The 19,881-nt window shown below is 36.3% G+C and overlaps 2 protein-coding genes and 1 pseudogene across 2 annotated transcripts; 1 reads left to right on the forward strand and 2 right to left on the reverse strand.

Annotated features, from left to right (window-relative positions):
- Window positions 1-6,795: 6,795 nt before the first annotated feature.
- Window positions 6,796-8,075, reverse strand: LOC140809486 (uncharacterized). Its single transcript, XM_073167139.1, has 2 exons — window positions 7,151-8,075; window positions 6,796-6,830 (listed from the first exon to the last, which is right to left on the reverse strand). The coding sequence occupies exons 1-2, from the start codon at window positions 8,073-8,075 to the stop codon at window positions 6,796-6,798; spliced, it is 960 nt and encodes a 319-aa protein (XP_073023240.1).
- A 1,863-nt stretch (window positions 8,076-9,938) lies between these two features.
- LOC140840013 (tRNA nucleotidyltransferase cca2-like) lies at window positions 9,939-14,491 on the forward strand. The gene is given in 15 exon segments (XM_073207094.1): window positions 9,939-10,067; window positions 10,186-10,303; window positions 10,577-10,629; window positions 10,836-10,885; window positions 10,972-10,995; window positions 10,998-11,069; window positions 11,188-11,297; window positions 11,410-11,537; window positions 12,015-12,081; window positions 12,329-12,412; window positions 12,920-12,982; window positions 13,105-13,249; window positions 13,685-13,852; window positions 13,939-14,036; window positions 14,132-14,491. Coding segments are annotated over 15 exon segments (1,371 nt in total). The 5' UTR covers window positions 9,939-9,981; the 3' UTR covers window positions 14,237-14,491.
- A 1,052-nt stretch (window positions 14,492-15,543) lies between these two features.
- LOC140840023 (oxysterol-binding protein-related protein 1C-like) lies at window positions 15,544-18,669 on the reverse strand (annotated as a pseudogene).
- Window positions 18,670-19,881: the final 1,212 nt, after the last annotated feature.

The following is a 19,881-nucleotide window of genomic DNA, read 5'->3' on the forward strand; positions in this document are numbered from 1 at the left end:
TAATTTTAAATAATTATTCAAACACATATACTTACTAATTCTAACAATTAATTAATTACATAAAAATAAGTTTAAAATTGGAGTTTTATGGTTGGCGATCCTGCATTATTTTTATAAATGTTTTTAATCCCTAAAGAATTAACATCATCTCCTATCTTCTTTGGGCGAAATTATAGTCATAAGCATATGAAAATACGATAAATTTTTAAATGATTTTCATTATATCTTTAAAGACGAGTTTTTTTCATAAATTCAGTACTTCGTGCAGGCGAAAGAAGTCTCAGATACACAGTACATACAAAGAAAAACTCATTAAAATAAGAATCATTAGTATCCCGATACTGCCCACAGTAAGCTGGCCATTAGGTCGTGTATTAAGACTTGTATTAGTGTCGAACATGATTTTCCTATCTTGTTTCGAATATCGTATAAACTTTTTTTTTAAGAAAAATACAGAAAAATATATGCTCTCATCATTTGAACAGTGTTCTCTTGTTATATCCTGACCTTAATAGCGGAAGAAAAATAGGATTTAGTTAAAGAAAAATAGCAAAGTGCCAAGAATAGACTTCAAAAACATCCTTAATCTCACCCCACCCAGCAACCGTATCAACAAAAACGATTAGATGAATAATGGAAAGAGAGAGAAATAAAAGAATGCAAAGCTATAAGAGACAACGAATATCATGCATGCACTTTCAATTTCCACAACTAGTATTGGGATTCTAAGGAAAAAAAATTCCTCGAACAAGGGAAACAAAACAGTTTACTACAGCACAGACCAACATATTAACCCAGATGTCATATAGCCAAAAGACGAAGCATATATCCTTCAGGTGTTCCATATGAAATCATTTTAATGATCAATGAATTATCCACGGGTAGTAATCAAATCCAACTACAACGTTTATTGATTTGTAGTTCTAAATAAAAATTTAAAAACTCTTGACTGGGACGCATTTAAATTAGTCACAATCCAATGAAAACTAATAAACACCCGATAATACAGTGTAGCAGAGCGAAAAAAGACCAATGATAGCAAAACCTCCAAAACTTCAGAATTCTTTGTTGCGGACGTAGATGCACCATTGGAAATTCCTTCACTGTCTATCAGTTTCACAACCTGCAATTGCTTCTCGAGAACTGAAAATGTCTATTAAAGAATCACAATTTGTTTGGTTGTATAGTGCGGACGAATCAATCTTAAAAACATTCCCTTGCAACTTCAAGAGATTCATTGTCGACTCCGAGTGAAGGTTCAACTGCATTTATATATATAAACTAAAATAATTACTACCGTTATACCCCTTTAGTATCATTACCCACTCAACTTCATATTTACCGCATCAACCGCCCACCCAAAATAAATAAATAAACAAACAAACCCAACACTCGCATTTTTTAAAATAAAAACGATTTAAACCAAGTTTAACATGCTTTTTGAAGAACGTTTGATTTAAAATGAACAGTCGATCCGAGTTATTAACCCTAGAACGGTGTTCGTGGCAGTGTAAACCATAATCAATCCCAAAAATATATATATATATATATATATATATATAAAAGAAAATTCCAGTCTATCAGTTAAAAGATAGTAATGATTCGTTTATCCTATCTACTTATGTTTTAGTACTTTAACATGACAAGCGAATTATAAGAGAGCTGGAAAATTCCGACATGTTATGCATCATTTCTAATTAAACCAAATGAAGCTTTTCACACATACACCTTCAATATATATAACTGAAAAAATAATGAAATTATGAATTATTTACCCTACATTCATGAATGAATAAAGCAAACAAGTCAGGTTCATAATTCAGAATCAAGACTAAAAAAATACCATACTGACTATATTTTGTTTCATAATCGAAATAAAATTAGCTACAGGTGCGAATGTCTCCTGATAGTTTAGCTACAGGTGCGAATGTCTCCTGATAGTCGATTCCGTAGGATTGAGTAAATCCGCGAGCCACTAGTCGGGCCTTTAACCGTTCAACACTTCCATCCGCCTTGCATTTCACGGTGAATAACCACTTACAGCTCACGGTTTTCTTCCCAGGAGGTAAATCTGTGATAGTCCACGTGTCATTCTTTTCCATGGCCCTCAATTCTTCTTGAACCGCCTGAGTCCATCCCGGGTGCTTCAAAGCTTCTTGTATTGATCCCGGAATAGGTACCGTGTCAAGGTTTGTGATGTAAGCCCTGTATTTCTGTGACAAACCACCATAGGAAACAAACCTCTGTATTGGATGATTAGTGCAATTCCGGGTACCTTTTCGTAGAGCAATAGGTAACTCTTCGGACTCTTCGAAAGGTGGAGGTTCCAGTGTGTGTGGCTCCGTGCTTGGAATCGGAACCGAGTTCGATGACGGGTCAGCAGTAGGATGTGTCAGTGGCTCACTGATTCTTGGAGTGGGTCTCGGCCGACGGGTGTATACTTGTATGTCTAGCTGGAGTTGTGGGGATTGGACCTGGTCATCAACAAGTGTAGGAGGTGGATTCGAGTCATTTGGTGGCATATTTGGTTGTGGGGAATTTGGTGTAGTAATGAGGAGTGGGGAATTTGGTGTAGTAGTGAGGAGAGAATCCCAAGACCAAGGCTGTACTTCTCTCGAATTCTCCCCCTGAAGAACAGTTTTGGTGAAATAGGGAGTCTCTTCGAGAAAAGTAACATCCATAGTGTTAAAGATCTTTCTAGTCCTAGGACAAAAACACTTATACCCTTTCTTGTTGGAAGAATAGCCGATAAAGACACACTTAGTGGATCGAGGATCGAGTTTGCTACGGTCGTGTGGATAAATGTGAACAAATGCGGAGCATCCAAAGATTTTTGTTGGTAAGTTGGAAGATAGGATGGCGGCATGGGGATAAGTTTTGATTAGGGTTTGATATGGCGTGGCAAACTGCAAGACTCGGGATGGCATTCTATTTATAAGGTAGGCAGCAGTTAACACCGCCTCGCCCCATAAATATTTCGGGACACCAGTTGAAAACATAATGGATCTGGCAACTTCTAATAGGTGACGATTTTTTCGTTCGGCTATACCATTTTGTTGGGGTGTATTTACACATGAACTGATTTGAACTATCCCATGGTTAGAGAAATAGTCTCCTAGAATTAGGTTGAAATATTCCCTGGCATTGTCAGATTTTAGTACCCGGATTTTTGTCATAAACTGAGTTTGAACCATTGCTTCGAAAGCTAGAAAGATTTTTTCAAGTTCTGATTTTTCTTTCATGAGAAATACCCATGTGAGCCTAGTGTGGTCATCGATAAAAGTGACAAACCATTTTGCACCATTAATATTAGCTATTCTGGATGCTCCCTGTAACGTCCCGAAAATTTGGAAGTGCACGGGAACCACATGCATGCAAATTATTAAATTTATTTGGTATTTTATTAAATTGTTTTAAAGCAGTAAATACATGTTTATTTCATTAATTATGTGTTTAATTCTTTTTATGCATTTTATACATAATTCATGCATGATAGGATTTAATTCATGAAATTCATGCATTAAGATTTCTAGATCCATTTCACGTTCGAACGAGGATCGGAGACCGGAGAATTTTCAGGAAAATTATTTTATTGCACGATTTATTTTTATAAATTAAGTTAAAGTGTTTTTAAGTGTATTTCTCAAAAATGGGATTTTATTTGGGTATTTTTACCCGCAAGATTTTATTTTTAACGCTACGCAAATTTTATCGAATCGGTAGACTTTTTGAGAGTTCGGCTAATATTTTCAAAATCTTTTCAGCACAAAATATTTTTCGGGAATGTGTTTGAATTTAACGGGTCAATTTTTAAGTTCATTGGACTTAAACATCTTTTAAAAATTTAATTAACAAGATGAGTGCCCACTAAACCTCAAATTAACTATATTATTTAATTCAAACACCTCTTTACCTACCCATAACCCCCCAACAACCGACACCCACCCCTTTTCCATCCAAAAGTCACTCGGTTTCATCATAACCCAGCTGAAGCTTCGGTCACCTCCATTCTCACAAAGGAAATCTTCGGCTGCACACTCTCTTGGCAAAGGAAAAATATTCTTGGGCCTCCCTCTTCTTGATTTGTTCACCAAATCATCTCCAGGCATGCTTTTTATCATTTTTTCTGCATCATACACGTTAATATATACTGATGGTGGTGTGATTGCATGAAATGTTTCGATCCAAGTTTTTTGTAATGAAGGATTTTCGGTTTTATTGTGGTTTCTTACATCTGTGATTTGATGTTCACGTTTTCTGATTTTTTGTGCAAAGGGCTACTGTATTAGAGTGTTAAGGGGCTGTTGTATGTGTCAAGATGTCGGTTGGGGGTTAGGATCGGTTGTGGGTTGCTGTAGGCTGAAGGGCCGAGTGATTCTTGCGATGGAAGGCTCGTTCGGGTTGGGGCTTGGACCAAAGGCGAGGCCGACGGGGTGAGGGCATCTCCAGGCCGTGGACTGGTCTCTGATGAGTCTGAGTCACGATCTGGAAGAGCTCGAAGCTTGCTGGTCTGGACTTGAAGGATGCACGAGGGAGTTGCATCGATCGAGGAGGGTCTTGTTCGAGCATCTAGGGAGGTTTAGCGAGGAATTGTGAACTCCAGCGTGCATGGAATCTTTTGCGTGGGTTCAGTAGGTGTAGTGTGGTCCTAGGATGGCCTAAGGAGGGTTGAGTCGGGGCTGGATCAACCGGGAGTAGGCTAGATCGCAAGAAGGGGAAATGAGGTACTATGATTTGTGGGTAAGGAAGTTGCTGGATTTTTCTAGCAGCGTTTCAGGGGTGGTCCGAATGTTTAAGAGCCTGGTTTTAGGGTTGTTAGGACCTTTTAAGTGTTTTTAAGGTGTGGTAAAAAGTTGGGAAAGTTTTTGTTAAGTTTCGGTATGATTCGGGTTAAAAATCGGGACCTCGGTCTAAGTTTTAAAACAATTCGGTTAAGTTATGAAATAGGCTCGAGTTTATGTCTAGGGATGATTTTAAATATGTTTTGGGACATTTTTAAGAGTTTGGTAAGCTTCGGATCAAAATAACGAGATTTGGATTTATCCGGGATTTAGTCGCCTCACGAAAGGTTAGTTAAAGGATTAATTGAAACGCCTATATTTAAGCTTGATGAAATTATATTTAAGCTCAAATAATTATTAGAAGTCTAAGTTTTTAATTTGAGAATTTTATGCTAAGGTTTGGTTTAATTCAGGATTAAAACTCATTAATATGTTATATGGAAGAATTAATTTAAAAGTCGTCGATTTAAGCCAAATATAAATATGGGAAAATTCATGTAGGCTTAAATAATTATTTGGGACATGTTAGAGTCAATGGAATTAAGAAAAGATCAAAAACGTGAAATTTTACGTCTAGAGGTGAAACGCTAATTTTTGGGTTTCCAGGGGCAAAATGGACATTTTGCACCCGAGGTGAGATTTTGGTCTTGGCAGCGTCCTGAGCACATTTTATCATGATTTAAATGTTTATGCATCACGTTCATGATTTTTATGTAATTACGATAAATACGTTGCATGCTTGGTTTAAAGGAAAAATTACGTATATTTATGTTTTTATTAAGTGATGAATATGATGATGTTTTTGAAGGATGGGAGTTGGTTGTGACTGACGATGTATATGTATACGATGATATGATTGGAGATATCGTGAGGGAAAAGGCCCCAGAGGGAGCCCGTTTACGGGAGAAGGCCCCAGAGGGAGCCCGACGATCGTATTTCCATTGACATGATATGATGAGCTGAGGCCCGGGCTCAGTGGACGGGTAATGCTGTCGCTGATGTCCCTCGCCGCCGGGTACCACGGTTACATGTAGATGGATCCATCGATAGAGCTGATACGATAGAGCTGATACGAAAGTCACAACTAATGAACTGAATTCAAGTAAAAGAAAATGTTTTAAGTTTATAATGACATGATGAGCTGTTTTGACACGTATACGATGATATGAGATGACATGATATGAGACGACATGAGTTGACACGACATGATTTTATACGACACGTTTACATTATGTTTTTAAGTTCATGAAATATATGTTGAGTATGATATTTTTCACTGCTGTGTGATTTGTATATGTACTTGTTATTAACGGTACAGGTGTGTTGAGTCTTTAGACTCACTAGGCGTGTGTGATGCAGATGAGCTTGTTATTGAGAAGACTGTAGGTGCTGAACACTGAGTAGACAGACTTGGTGGGGTGACACGACCCGAGGACCACGTGTTTTCCGCATTTTGATTATGAGATTTTGAGAGGAGATGAACCTTTTTATACGATGACGATTTTAAGATTTTTATTTGTTTACGTATGATTTTAGAGGAGTTTGGAAATTTTAAAACTACGCCAATTTTATTGTCAAATATTTAAGATCATTTTTAAATGTTATTTTGAAATTGCGAAGCTTTTATAAAAAAAAATATTTCCGCGCTTTTAAAATTAGTAGATGTTACACTCCCCATATGTCACTATGGATTAAATTGAAGGGTTGTGATGGATTGTAAGGAATGCTTCGATAAACTGAGCGTGTGTGCTTTGCAAGTTGACAAATTTCACAATGAAAGTGTTGTGGTCTTTTATTCAGAAACAATTGAGGGAATAACTTTTCAAGATAATAAAAACTTGGATGTCCTAGACGATAGTGCCAACACATGACTTCAGTATCCTTATTGACTCTAGAAACTAAAACAGACTTTGAAACCTTGGAATTGGTTGACTTATGATTGGGCTGACTAAGGGTGACATGGTTTGATGTGGGTTCTGTTGGTGAGTTAAGCAAGTAGAGTCCTGAGCACACCCTAGCATTGCCTATCATCTTCCTCGATCCCAATTCCTGAAAAATGCACATATTTTGGAAAAATTCAGCGGAGCAATTATGATCAGATGTTAACTTATTTATTGATAACAAGTTGCAATCTAATTTCGGAACATGCAATACAGATTGAAGGGTGATAGTTGAGGTTAGGCAGATTTTTCCCATCCCGGCAACTCGGGATTTAGAACCGTCAGCAATCCACACGGTCACTTGGGTTTGGCTTGGTTGGTATTCTTGAAACAGGGACCGGTCTCCCGTCATATGGTCTGATGCTCCTGAGTCGATAATCCAATGACGAGATAGAGTATTCCAAGTAGACAAAGCATAATACTTGTTACCTTTATTTGCCTGCAAACTGACAGGTTGGCTCGTGGTATCGTGGTGTGTTAGAGTGGTGGCTAATGCCTTCTGTAAGGCTTCGATCTGCTCCTTTGAGAATGAAGTGACTTCCGTGGAGGTGGCTGAATTTGCTCGGCTATTTCGCTCATTGAATGGTCTAGAAGGCTTCCAATCAGTTCGCTCATTGAATGGTCTGGAAGGCTTCCAATCAGCAGGTTTCCCATGAATCTTCCAACAGGTGTCTTTTGTATGGCCTGGTTTGGCACCGTGGTCGCAGTATGGTCGAGTTTTGCGTTGAGAACGAGTATCCTGTTGGCTGGCAGGATGTGCACCGTATGATGCAAGTGCAGATCCCTCTACGTTGACCGAGTTATTCTGGGTGCCCATCATCACCCGCTTTCTACTCTCTTCCCTTCGAACTTCAGCAAATGCTTCTCTCAGGTTCATAAGTGGCTTTCCACCCATTATTCTGCCTCGGACTTCATCTAAGTCTTTGTTGAGACCTAGTAAGAACTTGAATGTTCTCTTCTGCTCCTGAATTTTGAGGAATCGCTGACCATCCTCGGCACACTTCCATTCATGGCTTTCAAATGCATCGAGTTGTTGCCACTGTCGTACAAGGGCGTTGTAATATAGAGTGACTGGCTGATCTCCTTGCCGCAAGTCATATAGTACCGACTCTACAGCGAATAGCTCTGAGGTATTATCTGAGCTAGAGTATGTTTCCCTTGCGGCCTGCCACATCTCAAGGGCTGTTTCATATAACAGGAAATTCTCTCCAATTTCCATTGTCATAGAATTGATAAGCCACGCCATAATCATGTGATTCTCGATGTTCCACTTCTTGAAGTCTGGATCCGTCTTCTCTGGGATGGCCGACTCGCTCATCAAGTACTCCTCCTTCCCCCTACCGCAAATAAACATTTTAACCGACTTAGACCACTGAAGATAATTGTGGCCATTTAATTTGTGGCTTGTGATGACAAAGGGCCATTTAATTTGTGGCTTGTGATGACAAAGGAATTGTTTTCGGTGGGGCTAGGGTTTGGAGTTTCTGATTTTAAGGTTTCGGTAGCCAGGCCATGTTTCACCATGGTTGAGGATGGCTACACGAGAATGAGGTTATAGGGGAGGAGATTGCGATTTGAGAGAGAAGAGCCGTAGCTCTGATACCATGAAGATTGAAATTATCAGAAATCTTCTTGTTACTTCTTGATTAGGTACAGGGAATAAATATATACACAGAGACTCCTAAAGTTTAGCCCTAATTGATAGACCATAATCATGGGAATTACTACCTTACCTAGAATAAAATATAAGCATACTAAATATAGCCTAGATTACCAATATTCTAATCCCTAACTTCTAGTGACATGATCGACATAGCGCCTAGGAGGTGCCTAGGCTACCGCCTAGCCTGAGTTTTAGAACACCGGTTTATGAATGTTAAAGTATCCCTACTCAGAGGTATAATGAATTATCACAGTATATCTGCAAGAGTGTTTTTACCTCACAAATTACCTTATTTTCCTTCAAATCTTCTTAATTTTCATGTCTTTCAAAAACTTCAACATCAATGCAGATGATAAACTCCGCCTCACTTTAACTTCGTGAGGGTATTTGCATATCCATCTGTGCAGTCGAGGGATAGCTCCTGCAGGGAGAGCTTGTGCAAAAATCAAGTTTTAAATCATATAAGGGCATTGTGAAAAGTGAAATTTTTTGTTCCATAAATTGTGGTCCTTGGGATGATTCATTTTTTTGGGGAAAAGAATGAGTGGTAAACGGCATTTCACAATGTGAAATGTCATTTGACTTTAGTCATATATATAAAACAACATTGTGGCAATATCTTGGTACAATCTTTTCTGATGTAGGTAAAAATTTAATTAATGTTTTAGTGGATAGAAAATATACATTTGTATCTCTCGTTTGACGACAACTTTTATGTTAAATGTTGTCTACCCATAAGATCTTTTGTGATAATATTATAAATTATATTTAAAATCGATGATATGATTAATCATGAAGACATTAGTATGTTATAACCTTGAACCTATTTGGTTGTGATTGTGTCGATGGTAATGATGATGTTGAAATTATATTTTTGGAAAAAATAATTGTTGGTTTTGATTTTGTCAAATTAAACATATATTTGGGGAAATGAATCCAAATTGTAAGAGTAGTTTTTTAAGTAATATTTTAATTTTTGTTAAAAAAATCAAAAAATGAGAAAGGTAAATAGTCCTTTGACTTCATGATCACATAATAATATCACATCCCCTTGCTTACACTGAATAATTAATTGATTATTACCATTTCATTTTTTTTCCAATAAAATCAAATTATTTAACTTCATAAATTATAAATAATTATTTTATTATTTATCATCTGACCTAGTTCAAACCAAAAATATTAAATATTGCATGGATTTGCAATGTATAATATATGTCTCTTTATCAATATATTAAAATATAACACTTGTCATATCAATTAGGAATTTTCATGTTTTATATATTTTATTTTTATATCAACTTTTTTAAATAAAGCTAATTCCTGGTCAAAAATAAAAAACTAGCTCTCATGTTATAGAATGACGATCGAGATATGATCATTAACCACATCGAATACAGTCAAAACTTGATGGTAAACCATGTCGAATATGGTATTTGCATTTCTTTTATTCATTTATTGATGCACATGCACTTTCTTTTGAACATATAGAAGTCTCTGATGAATATCTATCAAGTATCCATACTAATCGATCTCATTCTTCTTACTGTAGCTTTTAGGAAAAGAGTGTTACGATATAGAGATCGCTCTTGAGAATATGGTGGGAAAGGAGTTTTGTGACAAAGTAAACGAGTATTTATCTGCTACTGGGGAAGAAACAAAAGGAGTTGGCTTGATCCAGAGGTACTTTCTGTGATTTTACCTTTCTTGTAATTGATGATCTTGTCTAAATCTTTTAGTATGTAAACAGCATTCCTTGAACCGAGAGCATAGATATTTGCTAATTATGCCTCTCTTCCAGCAATCCGGATCAGTCAAAACATTTGGAAACAGCGAGGATGCACCTCTTTGATGTGTGGATTGATTTTGTCAACTTAAGATCTGAAGAATACACCAACATTAGCCGTATTCCAACAATGGTCAGTGCATTAAACGATCTTCCACTCAGTTTATTGAATGAATCTAGTGTTAAATTAGGGAAATTAGCTCAAATATGGGCACTGTTATGAATGGGCTAAATATCTGAGTCCCGGAGTGTTTTTACTTGCCATGTTTTGGTTAGAGGAGCGCTAAGTATATAGAGAATTGTAGACACCATTTTGCAACCATCAACAGCTGCAAGCGGCAAGCCCTTATTTGGTGAACTTCAAAATTCTAGTTTTTTAAATTTGTTAATAACTATGTTTTTGCAGGAGTTTGGCACTGCTCAACAGGATGCTTATAGGAGGGATTTGACCATCAACAGGTAGTTTTTTTATATTCATATTTTTGTGAGAACTCAGAGTTGTAATTCGCACAGATGGGGGGGGCATATAACACAAATATAGATGTATGAACACTTGTGTATATGACCATATGTGATGTGATGGGAGGAGAGCTATCTATCTTGTTTCAGTTTAAAATGATTGAAGTGCTTTAAAGTAGATTATTGATAAACTTGCTCTTTAAAAGCATGTTCTACAACATTAACACGAACTCAGTCGAAGACTTAACACGAAGAGGTCTCACATATTTATGTTTCAATTGTCGTATTATGTCATATGCTCTCCTGTTGCTTCAAACTTACTTAATACTTTTTTTGTTACAGGCATTCCAGACTTGAAATCAGGAAAATAGTGACCCCATCTGCTCCGAAAGAGACATTTTTGGATGACCCCCTTCGAGTTCTTCGAGCAATTCGGTTTGGTAGTTCACTGAAAACTTCTGTTTCCATGTTCTGTTTTTAATGGAGTAGATTCAAGCATTCCATAAGAAAGAAATTACAGAATTCTGTTAGAGCCAACCTGTTCTGAGTGAATTTCAGGTGCAAGGTTTGGATTTGTTCTAGATGAAGAACTGAAGATAGCTGCTATGGATGATGAAGTAAAAACTGCTATCATTGGTAAAATTAGCAGAGAGCGTGTCGGTCACGAGGTGTGCTTTTTACTGTTTTTAATAATGCTTTGTAGCGGGGCTAAGTTTTCAATATCTTGACCTTACTCTTAAGTCAAAGCCATGTGTTGATTTCAAGCATTCAATCTTGTAGATTGATCTCATGATATCTGGCAATCGACCTGTGGATGCAATGAGCTACATTTCTGAGCTGCAGTTATTTTGGTCTGTATTCAGTCTTCCTCCTGAGATTGAACCTCAAACACTGGATGGATGTGAAAGGTTTTTTTTTTTACTTTCCTTATAGTTGGATCAGTCCTTATCTGATTGAATTTTCTTTGTTGGAAGCAAGTTGTAGGATTTTGTTTTGTTTTGTTTTTTTGCACCGCCAATTGAGTTTGAAATGATTTTCTTATTTGGATGTCCAATTGGGCTCTGCACCCTTGTATTAGTGCTATCAATAATAGATTCAAGCTGTAATCTCTCTCTCTCTCTCTCTCACACACACACACAGAGAGAGAGAGACTCTCAGTGCTATCTAAACATGTGCAAACTTGAAAATCAATTTCTTTATGGAAGGTCTTGTTTTATTTCTATGTATCCCTTGTGTTACGCAGGCATGGTGGTGTTCATAGTTGGTGTATGTGTGTGTGTCATATTTACTTGTGATATTCTTTTGTTTTTTGCTGAGTTGCTTCTTATGGTGTGTTACTCCCAATCTCACCTTTGTACTTGGTAAAATTTATTTTATTTCACCAGGCTTTGTGTTTCTTACATGGATGCCTCGTGGAGGTTCTTGCAGTTAATAGGCTGCTCCTCGATCACTGTGAGTCTTGAATCATTAATATTTGATTTACATTGTTGTTATTTCTACAATGTGGGAAAAGAAACGCACTATTTGGTAAGTTGCTTGCGAGCAATTGCGAGTGGGCATAAATTTGATTGGCAAAGCTTGTAATGGGTTTTGTAAAGTTTCAAATGCCTAGCTATCAATTTATACTCAATGTACTCTATATCTGTATGGAGATAAATTATAATATTGCCACAATGTCTGTTTTTTTTCTTGGTTTTAGATTGATCAGTTGAGGCTCTCCTTATATGCTGCTCTGCTTCTTCCATTGAGGAAGACTGTTTATCGAGACAAGAAAGGTAAACAGGTAAAATAAGTTTCCAACTTTATCTAATACGGTTTTGGCGAATTTGTGTGATTGAACTTATTTTGGGTGTTTATCACCGAGATGGGATAAGTTTATGCATCTGGTTGATGGCACGATTCATTTATCTCTTAGATTTAACCTTTTATCTCCAACATTTTCTTGTATTCACCAATAATTGCATGTAATCGCATTAGTTTAACAAATGATAGGATCCATTTCACTCAGATACCCACTTTTTATGGGTGGATAGACCCTTTTTTTTATATAGTTTCGCCATTCCATTCCTCCGTTCTTCCATTTTTATGGGTTGATTGACCCCTGTTTATTTAATAATTTACCAAATGATATGCTCCAGATGCTTCATTGTGATGTTTGCTCGTATTCAATTCATATGCTGCTTAGATGACCAAATTATTTCTTTAGAGATAGCATTTCAAAATAAATATATGAAGCGTTGGCTAATTTCTTTTACATATATGTATGCTAAACCTGCATGTTTTTTGACAGGTTCCAGTTGCAAGATACATTTTTGGAACTTCTCTTAAGTTGAAGTCTAGCGATGCAGAAACAGTATGCTTCATTGTAACCCTCTAGTTTCCATATTCTAGTCTCTTTTGCAAACATTTTTTTTTCGTTTGTTTTAGGTGTAAGTTAATGACCCTGACTAATATATCACTAACATCATGCTGCAGGTGATAAGCTTACACCTAGCGGTGGAAAAGTTCTTATCTTTGATTCCTTTGATCCGGTCAGACAAAAATTTACAAATTTTTGAAGTTGAATGGAAAAAAGAAATTATTGATGTCCCAATCATTGCAAAACTTAGAGTATTAGCAGGTAAAATGATCTGACTTCCCGCATCCATTCCAACTTCGACACTTCGACCTTACCTAGTTACCTTACTGATTTGTTACTCTGAAGAAGTGAATTTATGTAGTCGCTGATGAATCAGGAAACTGGTTGTAGCTAGGCAGCCACGATCTCACATTGAACTTTAGATGCTTTTCATGTGCATGTCAAGGTTTTGGAGGTGAAAAATGAGCTTCAATATCTTGGCCGTCCGTGCATGTATTTAATTAACCATGTGGTACTTTGTAAAATGGAACCTACCTGTAACCTGAATACTTAAGTTTTAACCACACATTTGTACAACCAACTATGCACGTATTTTTTGAAAAAATTACAACCTATGCCTCCTTCAAAGAAGAGGTGTTCTTGCCAACAAGTTGACTTTTGACTCTGCCAATTTAACTATTATATTCGCATTCTTAGGGCTGCTGCTTCGAGAAATTAAAGAGTTTTGGCGATCTGCGCTGGTTCTTTCAATCCTCTTGTATCCTACAGATATAGGTTTGAGTGGAAATTCATCCAGCATGGTTGCCGAACTGACAGACAGAAGAATACTATTTAACAGGATCGAGAATGCAATTATGGAACTAGGTATTAAATTCATCCTTCATTGCGTGTATAATGGGTCTATGCCCGCAACCTTTGAAAATATGAATTCCAATCTTCGTGCTGCTCAGGTCTAGAGAAAGTGTGGGAACTTAAACCGCTAGTAAACGGTAAGGATATCATGAGCATCTTACAGCTTAAATCTGGAGGGCCAGTGGTTAAAGAATGGGTATGTCTCTCTACTCGCTCGCCTAGTATCAAATAGCATGAGACCACTCTTAATATCTCAACCAACATATTGGGTTTTGTTATCTTTCACTACAGCAACAAAAGCAGCTGGAGTGGCAGCTCGCTCACCCCTCGGGATCGTCAAAGGAATGCATCGATTGGATGGAACAATCTCAATCAAAACGCCAGAGGACGGAGTAACTAACAGTTGTGTTGCGTTCAACTGGAGTAAATAGTCACAATTTTCGTGATAGACCATCAATTGAATTGCTTAGCTAGCCTTGTAGTGGTTAGAAATAGGCCGCATCGACATCTTTTGATGAAATGGCTGTTCTTTCTGCCCAGAAATGACGGTTTGTAGGAGAGTTCGTACTAGATTGGATGCAGTTGTTCTCGGATTAAATCATTGTCGGGTAAATTTATACTGGAAAGGTGGTGATATATATCATTTTGTATATGATATATGCTCTTAATTTAAGCCTTTTAATACAGCAGATCAAAACTGGTACAATGTTTCGAAAATCATGGCCGAAACCTGGGATATCTCATTGCTCCACTAGCAGTTGGGCTTTGTTAAAGGTTTAGTTTAGACAAAATCATGCCATTATCGCTTGATCTTTCAAAGGAGGATGTAGAAATCATTATGGCTTTAATTGTTCTGTCACGTAAAAAGAATGTATTAGAAAAGTTTAAATTAAACAGCAAATTAGTTAGTGGAGAAATGGTTGGAGATTGTTCCTCTCTATTGGGATCCTTGAAGGGATATCCACTGTTTCAATTTAAAGTATAATAAATCACCATTATTCCAAAATTCAAGACCTTATATATATATTATATATATATATATATATATATATATATATATATATATATATATATATATATATATATATATATATAATATTTTTTTTAATGTTAATGTATATAATATAAGTAGGTAATTAACTTTCACTGATATAAAACTTTCACTGATATAAAATCTACACAAGTTTTGATTATAATCATGTGAGTTTATTTTATTTTTAAAAAACTTGATCATTTGAAAGATCTCATGCTTATTATATTATATAATTAGATACCACGGCCGTTCAATTCGCGACCTGAATAATTAATCAGTTTCGACAAAATTTTGTCCTGTAACTACGTGCAGCTTCTGCTTCAATTGACACGAAAAATTTTATTATTTATCATAACCAAGTTTAATCGATCATATATATTCCATTTTGGTCTCATATCAATCAAGTTTGCCGACCTTTTTCATTGAACAGAATACACGGCTTTGTATTACATCCCTCCCTCGCTCTCACCAAAAATAAATTCGTGGAAGGAGCTAGATATTCATGCATGCATGAGAGCTCCCGGCGATAGAGAAGAAAAACTCGTGAAAAAAGTGACTATATGTATAATTCCAATTAATTCTGAAAAATGAATTGTAGGACATTAATTCGCCATATCATCGTACACTGAATCAACTTAATTTGTTCTCAAGCCAAAAACCACGACAAATGGAATAAAAAATAACGATTTTTTTTTTATTATTATTGAAACAAATTTTGATGCTTCATCGAAGCACTGTGCAGTCATGAACATGGTTGAAAGAATCGTCGGCTGTTTTCCAATATCTCTAGCGAATATAAATAAGAGGGAATGGATATCGAGACAAAAAAATTTCTTACTCCAAGTCTAAACTTTGATCGGCTGGGATTTGGCCAAAAATATCAGGGCAAGATTCCCAGTTGCCTTGTTCCTTTGCTTCCCAATACCCGCCAATGTAACGATATGTATCAGATTCTTTATCTTTCGCAAACCACCGAGCTTTCCAACCCCTCTCTTGCATTTTCCGAGCCTGGTTTCCACAAATTTGTCAGTGTTAATGAAGCCTCAACCTGACTGTTAGTGTATAGTATGTTTATGAGTTACTGCGGGAGAAATATTGTTTGGTACTTTGGGAGAAGTGACAGAGGGCCGGATAATATGGAAGAAGCCCATAAAACGTTGAATTTCTTCAACAAAGGAGTTCATGTCAACTACCTGTCGTTGCCGTTGCTCTAGACGCAACTTTTCAGCATTGGCCATTTCATACTCCCCGTTTTCCAAGCGTCTTTGATCAGGTCTCAGTCTCGAGTCTGTTGGAGGGAGCTTTTCCTGCAACAGATAAAAATTCCAGTTCTTCTTATTGCGTGTGAGATATACAACAGATAAAAATTCCAGTTTCTGCTTAACCCGTGGAGAAAACATGAGGAATTTTGACAAATAACCTTCAGCCCTGGTGTTAGTTCATTCAGTGTGATGGCAAAGCGTGTCAAGTTATTACGTGTGGGGAACTTGGGGGGCTTGCTTCGTTTCCAAAGCAAATGGGCTTCTGAGAGAGGTTCCTGGCTTTTCCCTTTTGATGTGCAATCTCCATTCACATAGTGCAAAATTTCGTCCCATTTACCAAACACGGATGCCACCGTCTTCCCACTCTTTTCTTGGACTATTCCTTGTACCTGCAAAATATGAGTAGTTTTGGTATCTACATGACTACATCCAACACATGCTATGATCATAGATTTATATGAAATAGTATGCAACTAAAAATCCTTCGATTTTGTGATGCAAAAACGCGTCACATTTAGTACTCCGAAATTCCCTTATTTTGGAGTATATTTAATAAATTCCAACAGTTTTGGCTAGAATAGTACTGCACATAGAACTCAAAGTTACACCACTGCTGTATTAGAAGATCCTTGTCAAATAGGTTTATATTATTCTCTTCTTGTATTGAATACTGCTTCGTAAAATTTCAGAAGAGATGGCGCCACTTAAGTCTGTTTACTTAAAAAGCTGGATAGAATCCACCTTCTTAAAGGTCTAAAATGACATCACACCAAAAGGAGGAGTACCTGATGAGGATTTCTGTCTATAATAGACTGCTCCTTGAATTTCAATTTACAGGAGTGATTACGATTTCCTTGTATCCGCATCGTACCATAGTGATCGCAATATAATTTCCCCAAAATGAGATTGTATATAGATGTTGTTACCTACCAATAGAAGGCCGCTTACGTCACTCGATGAAATGAACCCAAAAAAAAAAAAGAGCAACAATCATCCAACAAAAAAGTACCTTACTCCACTGGAAAACTTCTCCATCATCAAATTCTAAAGTCAGAATACCATGTGGATCAAGCTGAATGGACCGACCCCAGAATTTGCTTTTCAGAATTTGCTTTTCAGATTGCTATCACCATGAAACCTCCACCCTGTACCCTCGCAATGGCAAGCTACAATCATTGGATGGTGACTCACCTGATCCAAAAAAATGGTCAGCCCAGTATTTACTTATCACAAACATCTACAAACTTAAGGAAATGGAGAATCAACTACAAGAAGTCTGAAAAAATATATTTGACGCCTTTCTTTTTCCATTTTCTGAGTTTAATATTATATTTAAGCCATTTTAGCAACAAAATTGCAGAGTATTTACACTCAGGTAGTCATCAAAAGTTAATTTATATTAGTTAACACGACTAGGAAAGACCAAAAGTTTGGTCCAGGTCATAAATGGCTACCTTTTCTGAGAAAAATCGGAGGCCTTTATCTGGATAATCAGCCTCATAAGTCTCCCTCAACAATGGATTAAATGGTTTACAATTTCTTCCATCTGTAGAAGCATATCCAGACACATCAAATGCAGCTACATTTAGAATCCTCATAAAACTGTTACCCTGCCAAGAAATATTACAGATCAAAGATAAGATTCTAAAGAGTGAAAAACTATGACACGCGAGGCACATATTTTTAAGCTCAATTTCCTACTCTGCACAAGGAATACTACGAGTTTCACATGAGTGTAAGCAGCAATATTTGATCGAGATGATAAACTTTGTGGCAATGACAATAAAGACAACGACTGAAAATAATAATTTTGCTAAAAATTCAAATTCCACTTCAGTATTACTAAGAACTTTTGTTAGCGCCATGCAGCAGCACGTTGAGTGACAAGAACCAAGGACCAGATGGATCATGTGATGGCAAAGTTGAATTGAACAAACGAGGTGGAATAAAGCCCCAGGTTTGTACTTTCTGATATAAAGCTTCAAATAAATTATCTAAAGTTGGATTTTTTTCACAGAATAATTTATAAATCTCAATTTATAATCATTCCAAAAGAATTATTCCGTATCGTGGGGAATAAATAGACTGCTTGATGTCCGCAAAAGCATATTGAGAGAATCTAAAAGAACTTCTAATGAGGCTGATAAGAAGTAAAATTCATGGTCATTTTGCAATCTTGCCGGTGAGATTCAATCTGAGCTGGGGTCAAAATCTTGGGTTTAGCACCATGCAGGAAATATGGCTGTGCCTTTTCAGTATAAACATGGGACCCAAATTTAATGGCAATACAACGGGAGAAGAAACATACCTTCTTGACTCAGTTCCTAAAGCTGTCAAGCAACAAATCAAAAATTAACACACAAAAGAAACAAAAACAACACTGAACAAACAATGAGAAAAATTTTGACTGTTCCAGTTTACTATTATGATAATACAATAAAATATAAGTCTTGGCAAAAGTTAACCTGCTTTCACCATTCATAAGCCCGATCAAGAAGATATGAATATTCCAAGATCATTATAACAACAAAAATTCAGTAGCATCTTAATAACCAAAATACAATCACACCGTCATTTATACTATTTAAAATTGTCGCAGCGGAAAATTAATCTAAAACAAATAGATAATGAAACTGCATAGAAGTATAGATGAATAATCATTAGGTTGGGCATCCACACGAGGCAAAATTTCATTTTAAAATTTTTCATTTGAGCTCTTAAAGAAATACTCCAAGCACAATTTTACAAAAGCATCCCTCGAATTGAAAGGACTATTCAAAAAACAATTACAAGATTGCACTGCCACAAAATTGTAAAACAGAACCACATTAGTATAATCAAAATTCCTAAAACAAAAATCAACTACACATACAAACAACACAAAAAAAATCAACCAACAGAGAAATGAAGCTGCAAATTTAGCAACTTACAAAAACTTTGAAAACGATTCCTTAATAATTCACGTTATTTTTTGTTGTCGTGTGAAAGCCGCGGACTAAACAGACACCCACCTGAAAGAAAGATCCATTTGTTGATGATAATATATTTCGTTATTTGTTTTTTTAATTAAAATGTAAGTGTGTTTATATAGTTTTACATCTTTAACTATCTAATCTTAATATTTTAGTGTGTATGAAGTAAGAACTATCCTTTTTCACTTATAAAAAAAGTTTATTCCATAAATCATATTATTGTTTTCAATTGACTTTTGATAATTCCATTTTTATATATATATATCTCTGCAAAAGTAGTTAGTTTGATTATACTTAATTATCATAATGTGGTGACGCTATTCTACATAATCTTTTGAGAAAAAAACCGCCCATTACGCGCGATATAACTGCAGAAGTAGTTATATTGAACCAGGTACGATTGGACGTTGCAATTAAGAATTGCTACTTTTGTAATAAATGTTCAGCTTATGTGACATACCTTTGTAATAAATATTTTTAATAAATGTTCAGCTGAACGAATGGACGTTCAGCTTAAGAATTGCTACTTTTGTAATAAATGTTCAGCTTATGTGACATACATTTTTAAATATTGTGCACTTAAGAATTGCTACTTTTGTAATAAATGTTCAGCTTATGTGACATACCTTGATCATTCCAGGTACGATTGGACGTTGCAACGGCCGCTAATTTCCTTGGAAAATACGGATTGATAGGAGGTAACTTGATTTAGTTGTATTGGCCTATCAACAAGGCAAACTGAATGGCGTGTCGAATTGACATTCATTTTCTCGA

Source organism: Primulina eburnea, chromosome 1, assembly GCF_022965805.1.
Source record: "Primulina eburnea isolate SZY01 chromosome 1, ASM2296580v1, whole genome shotgun sequence".
Classification (NCBI taxonomy): Eukaryota; Viridiplantae; Streptophyta; class Magnoliopsida; order Lamiales; family Gesneriaceae; genus Primulina; species Primulina eburnea.

What these genes read in the sequence shown, in the direction of transcription:
- LOC140809486 (XM_073167139.1), bottom strand. Translation starts at nt 8,075, where the DNA reads ATGTTTATTTGCGGTAGGGGGAAGGAGGAGTACTTGATGAGCGAGTCG. An exon ending in CAGTTTGCAGGCAAATAAAG is followed by an intron (nt 6,831 to 7,150) that starts GTAACAAGTATT and finishes TGCATTTTTCAG; the next exon opens with GAATTGGGATCGAGGAAGAT.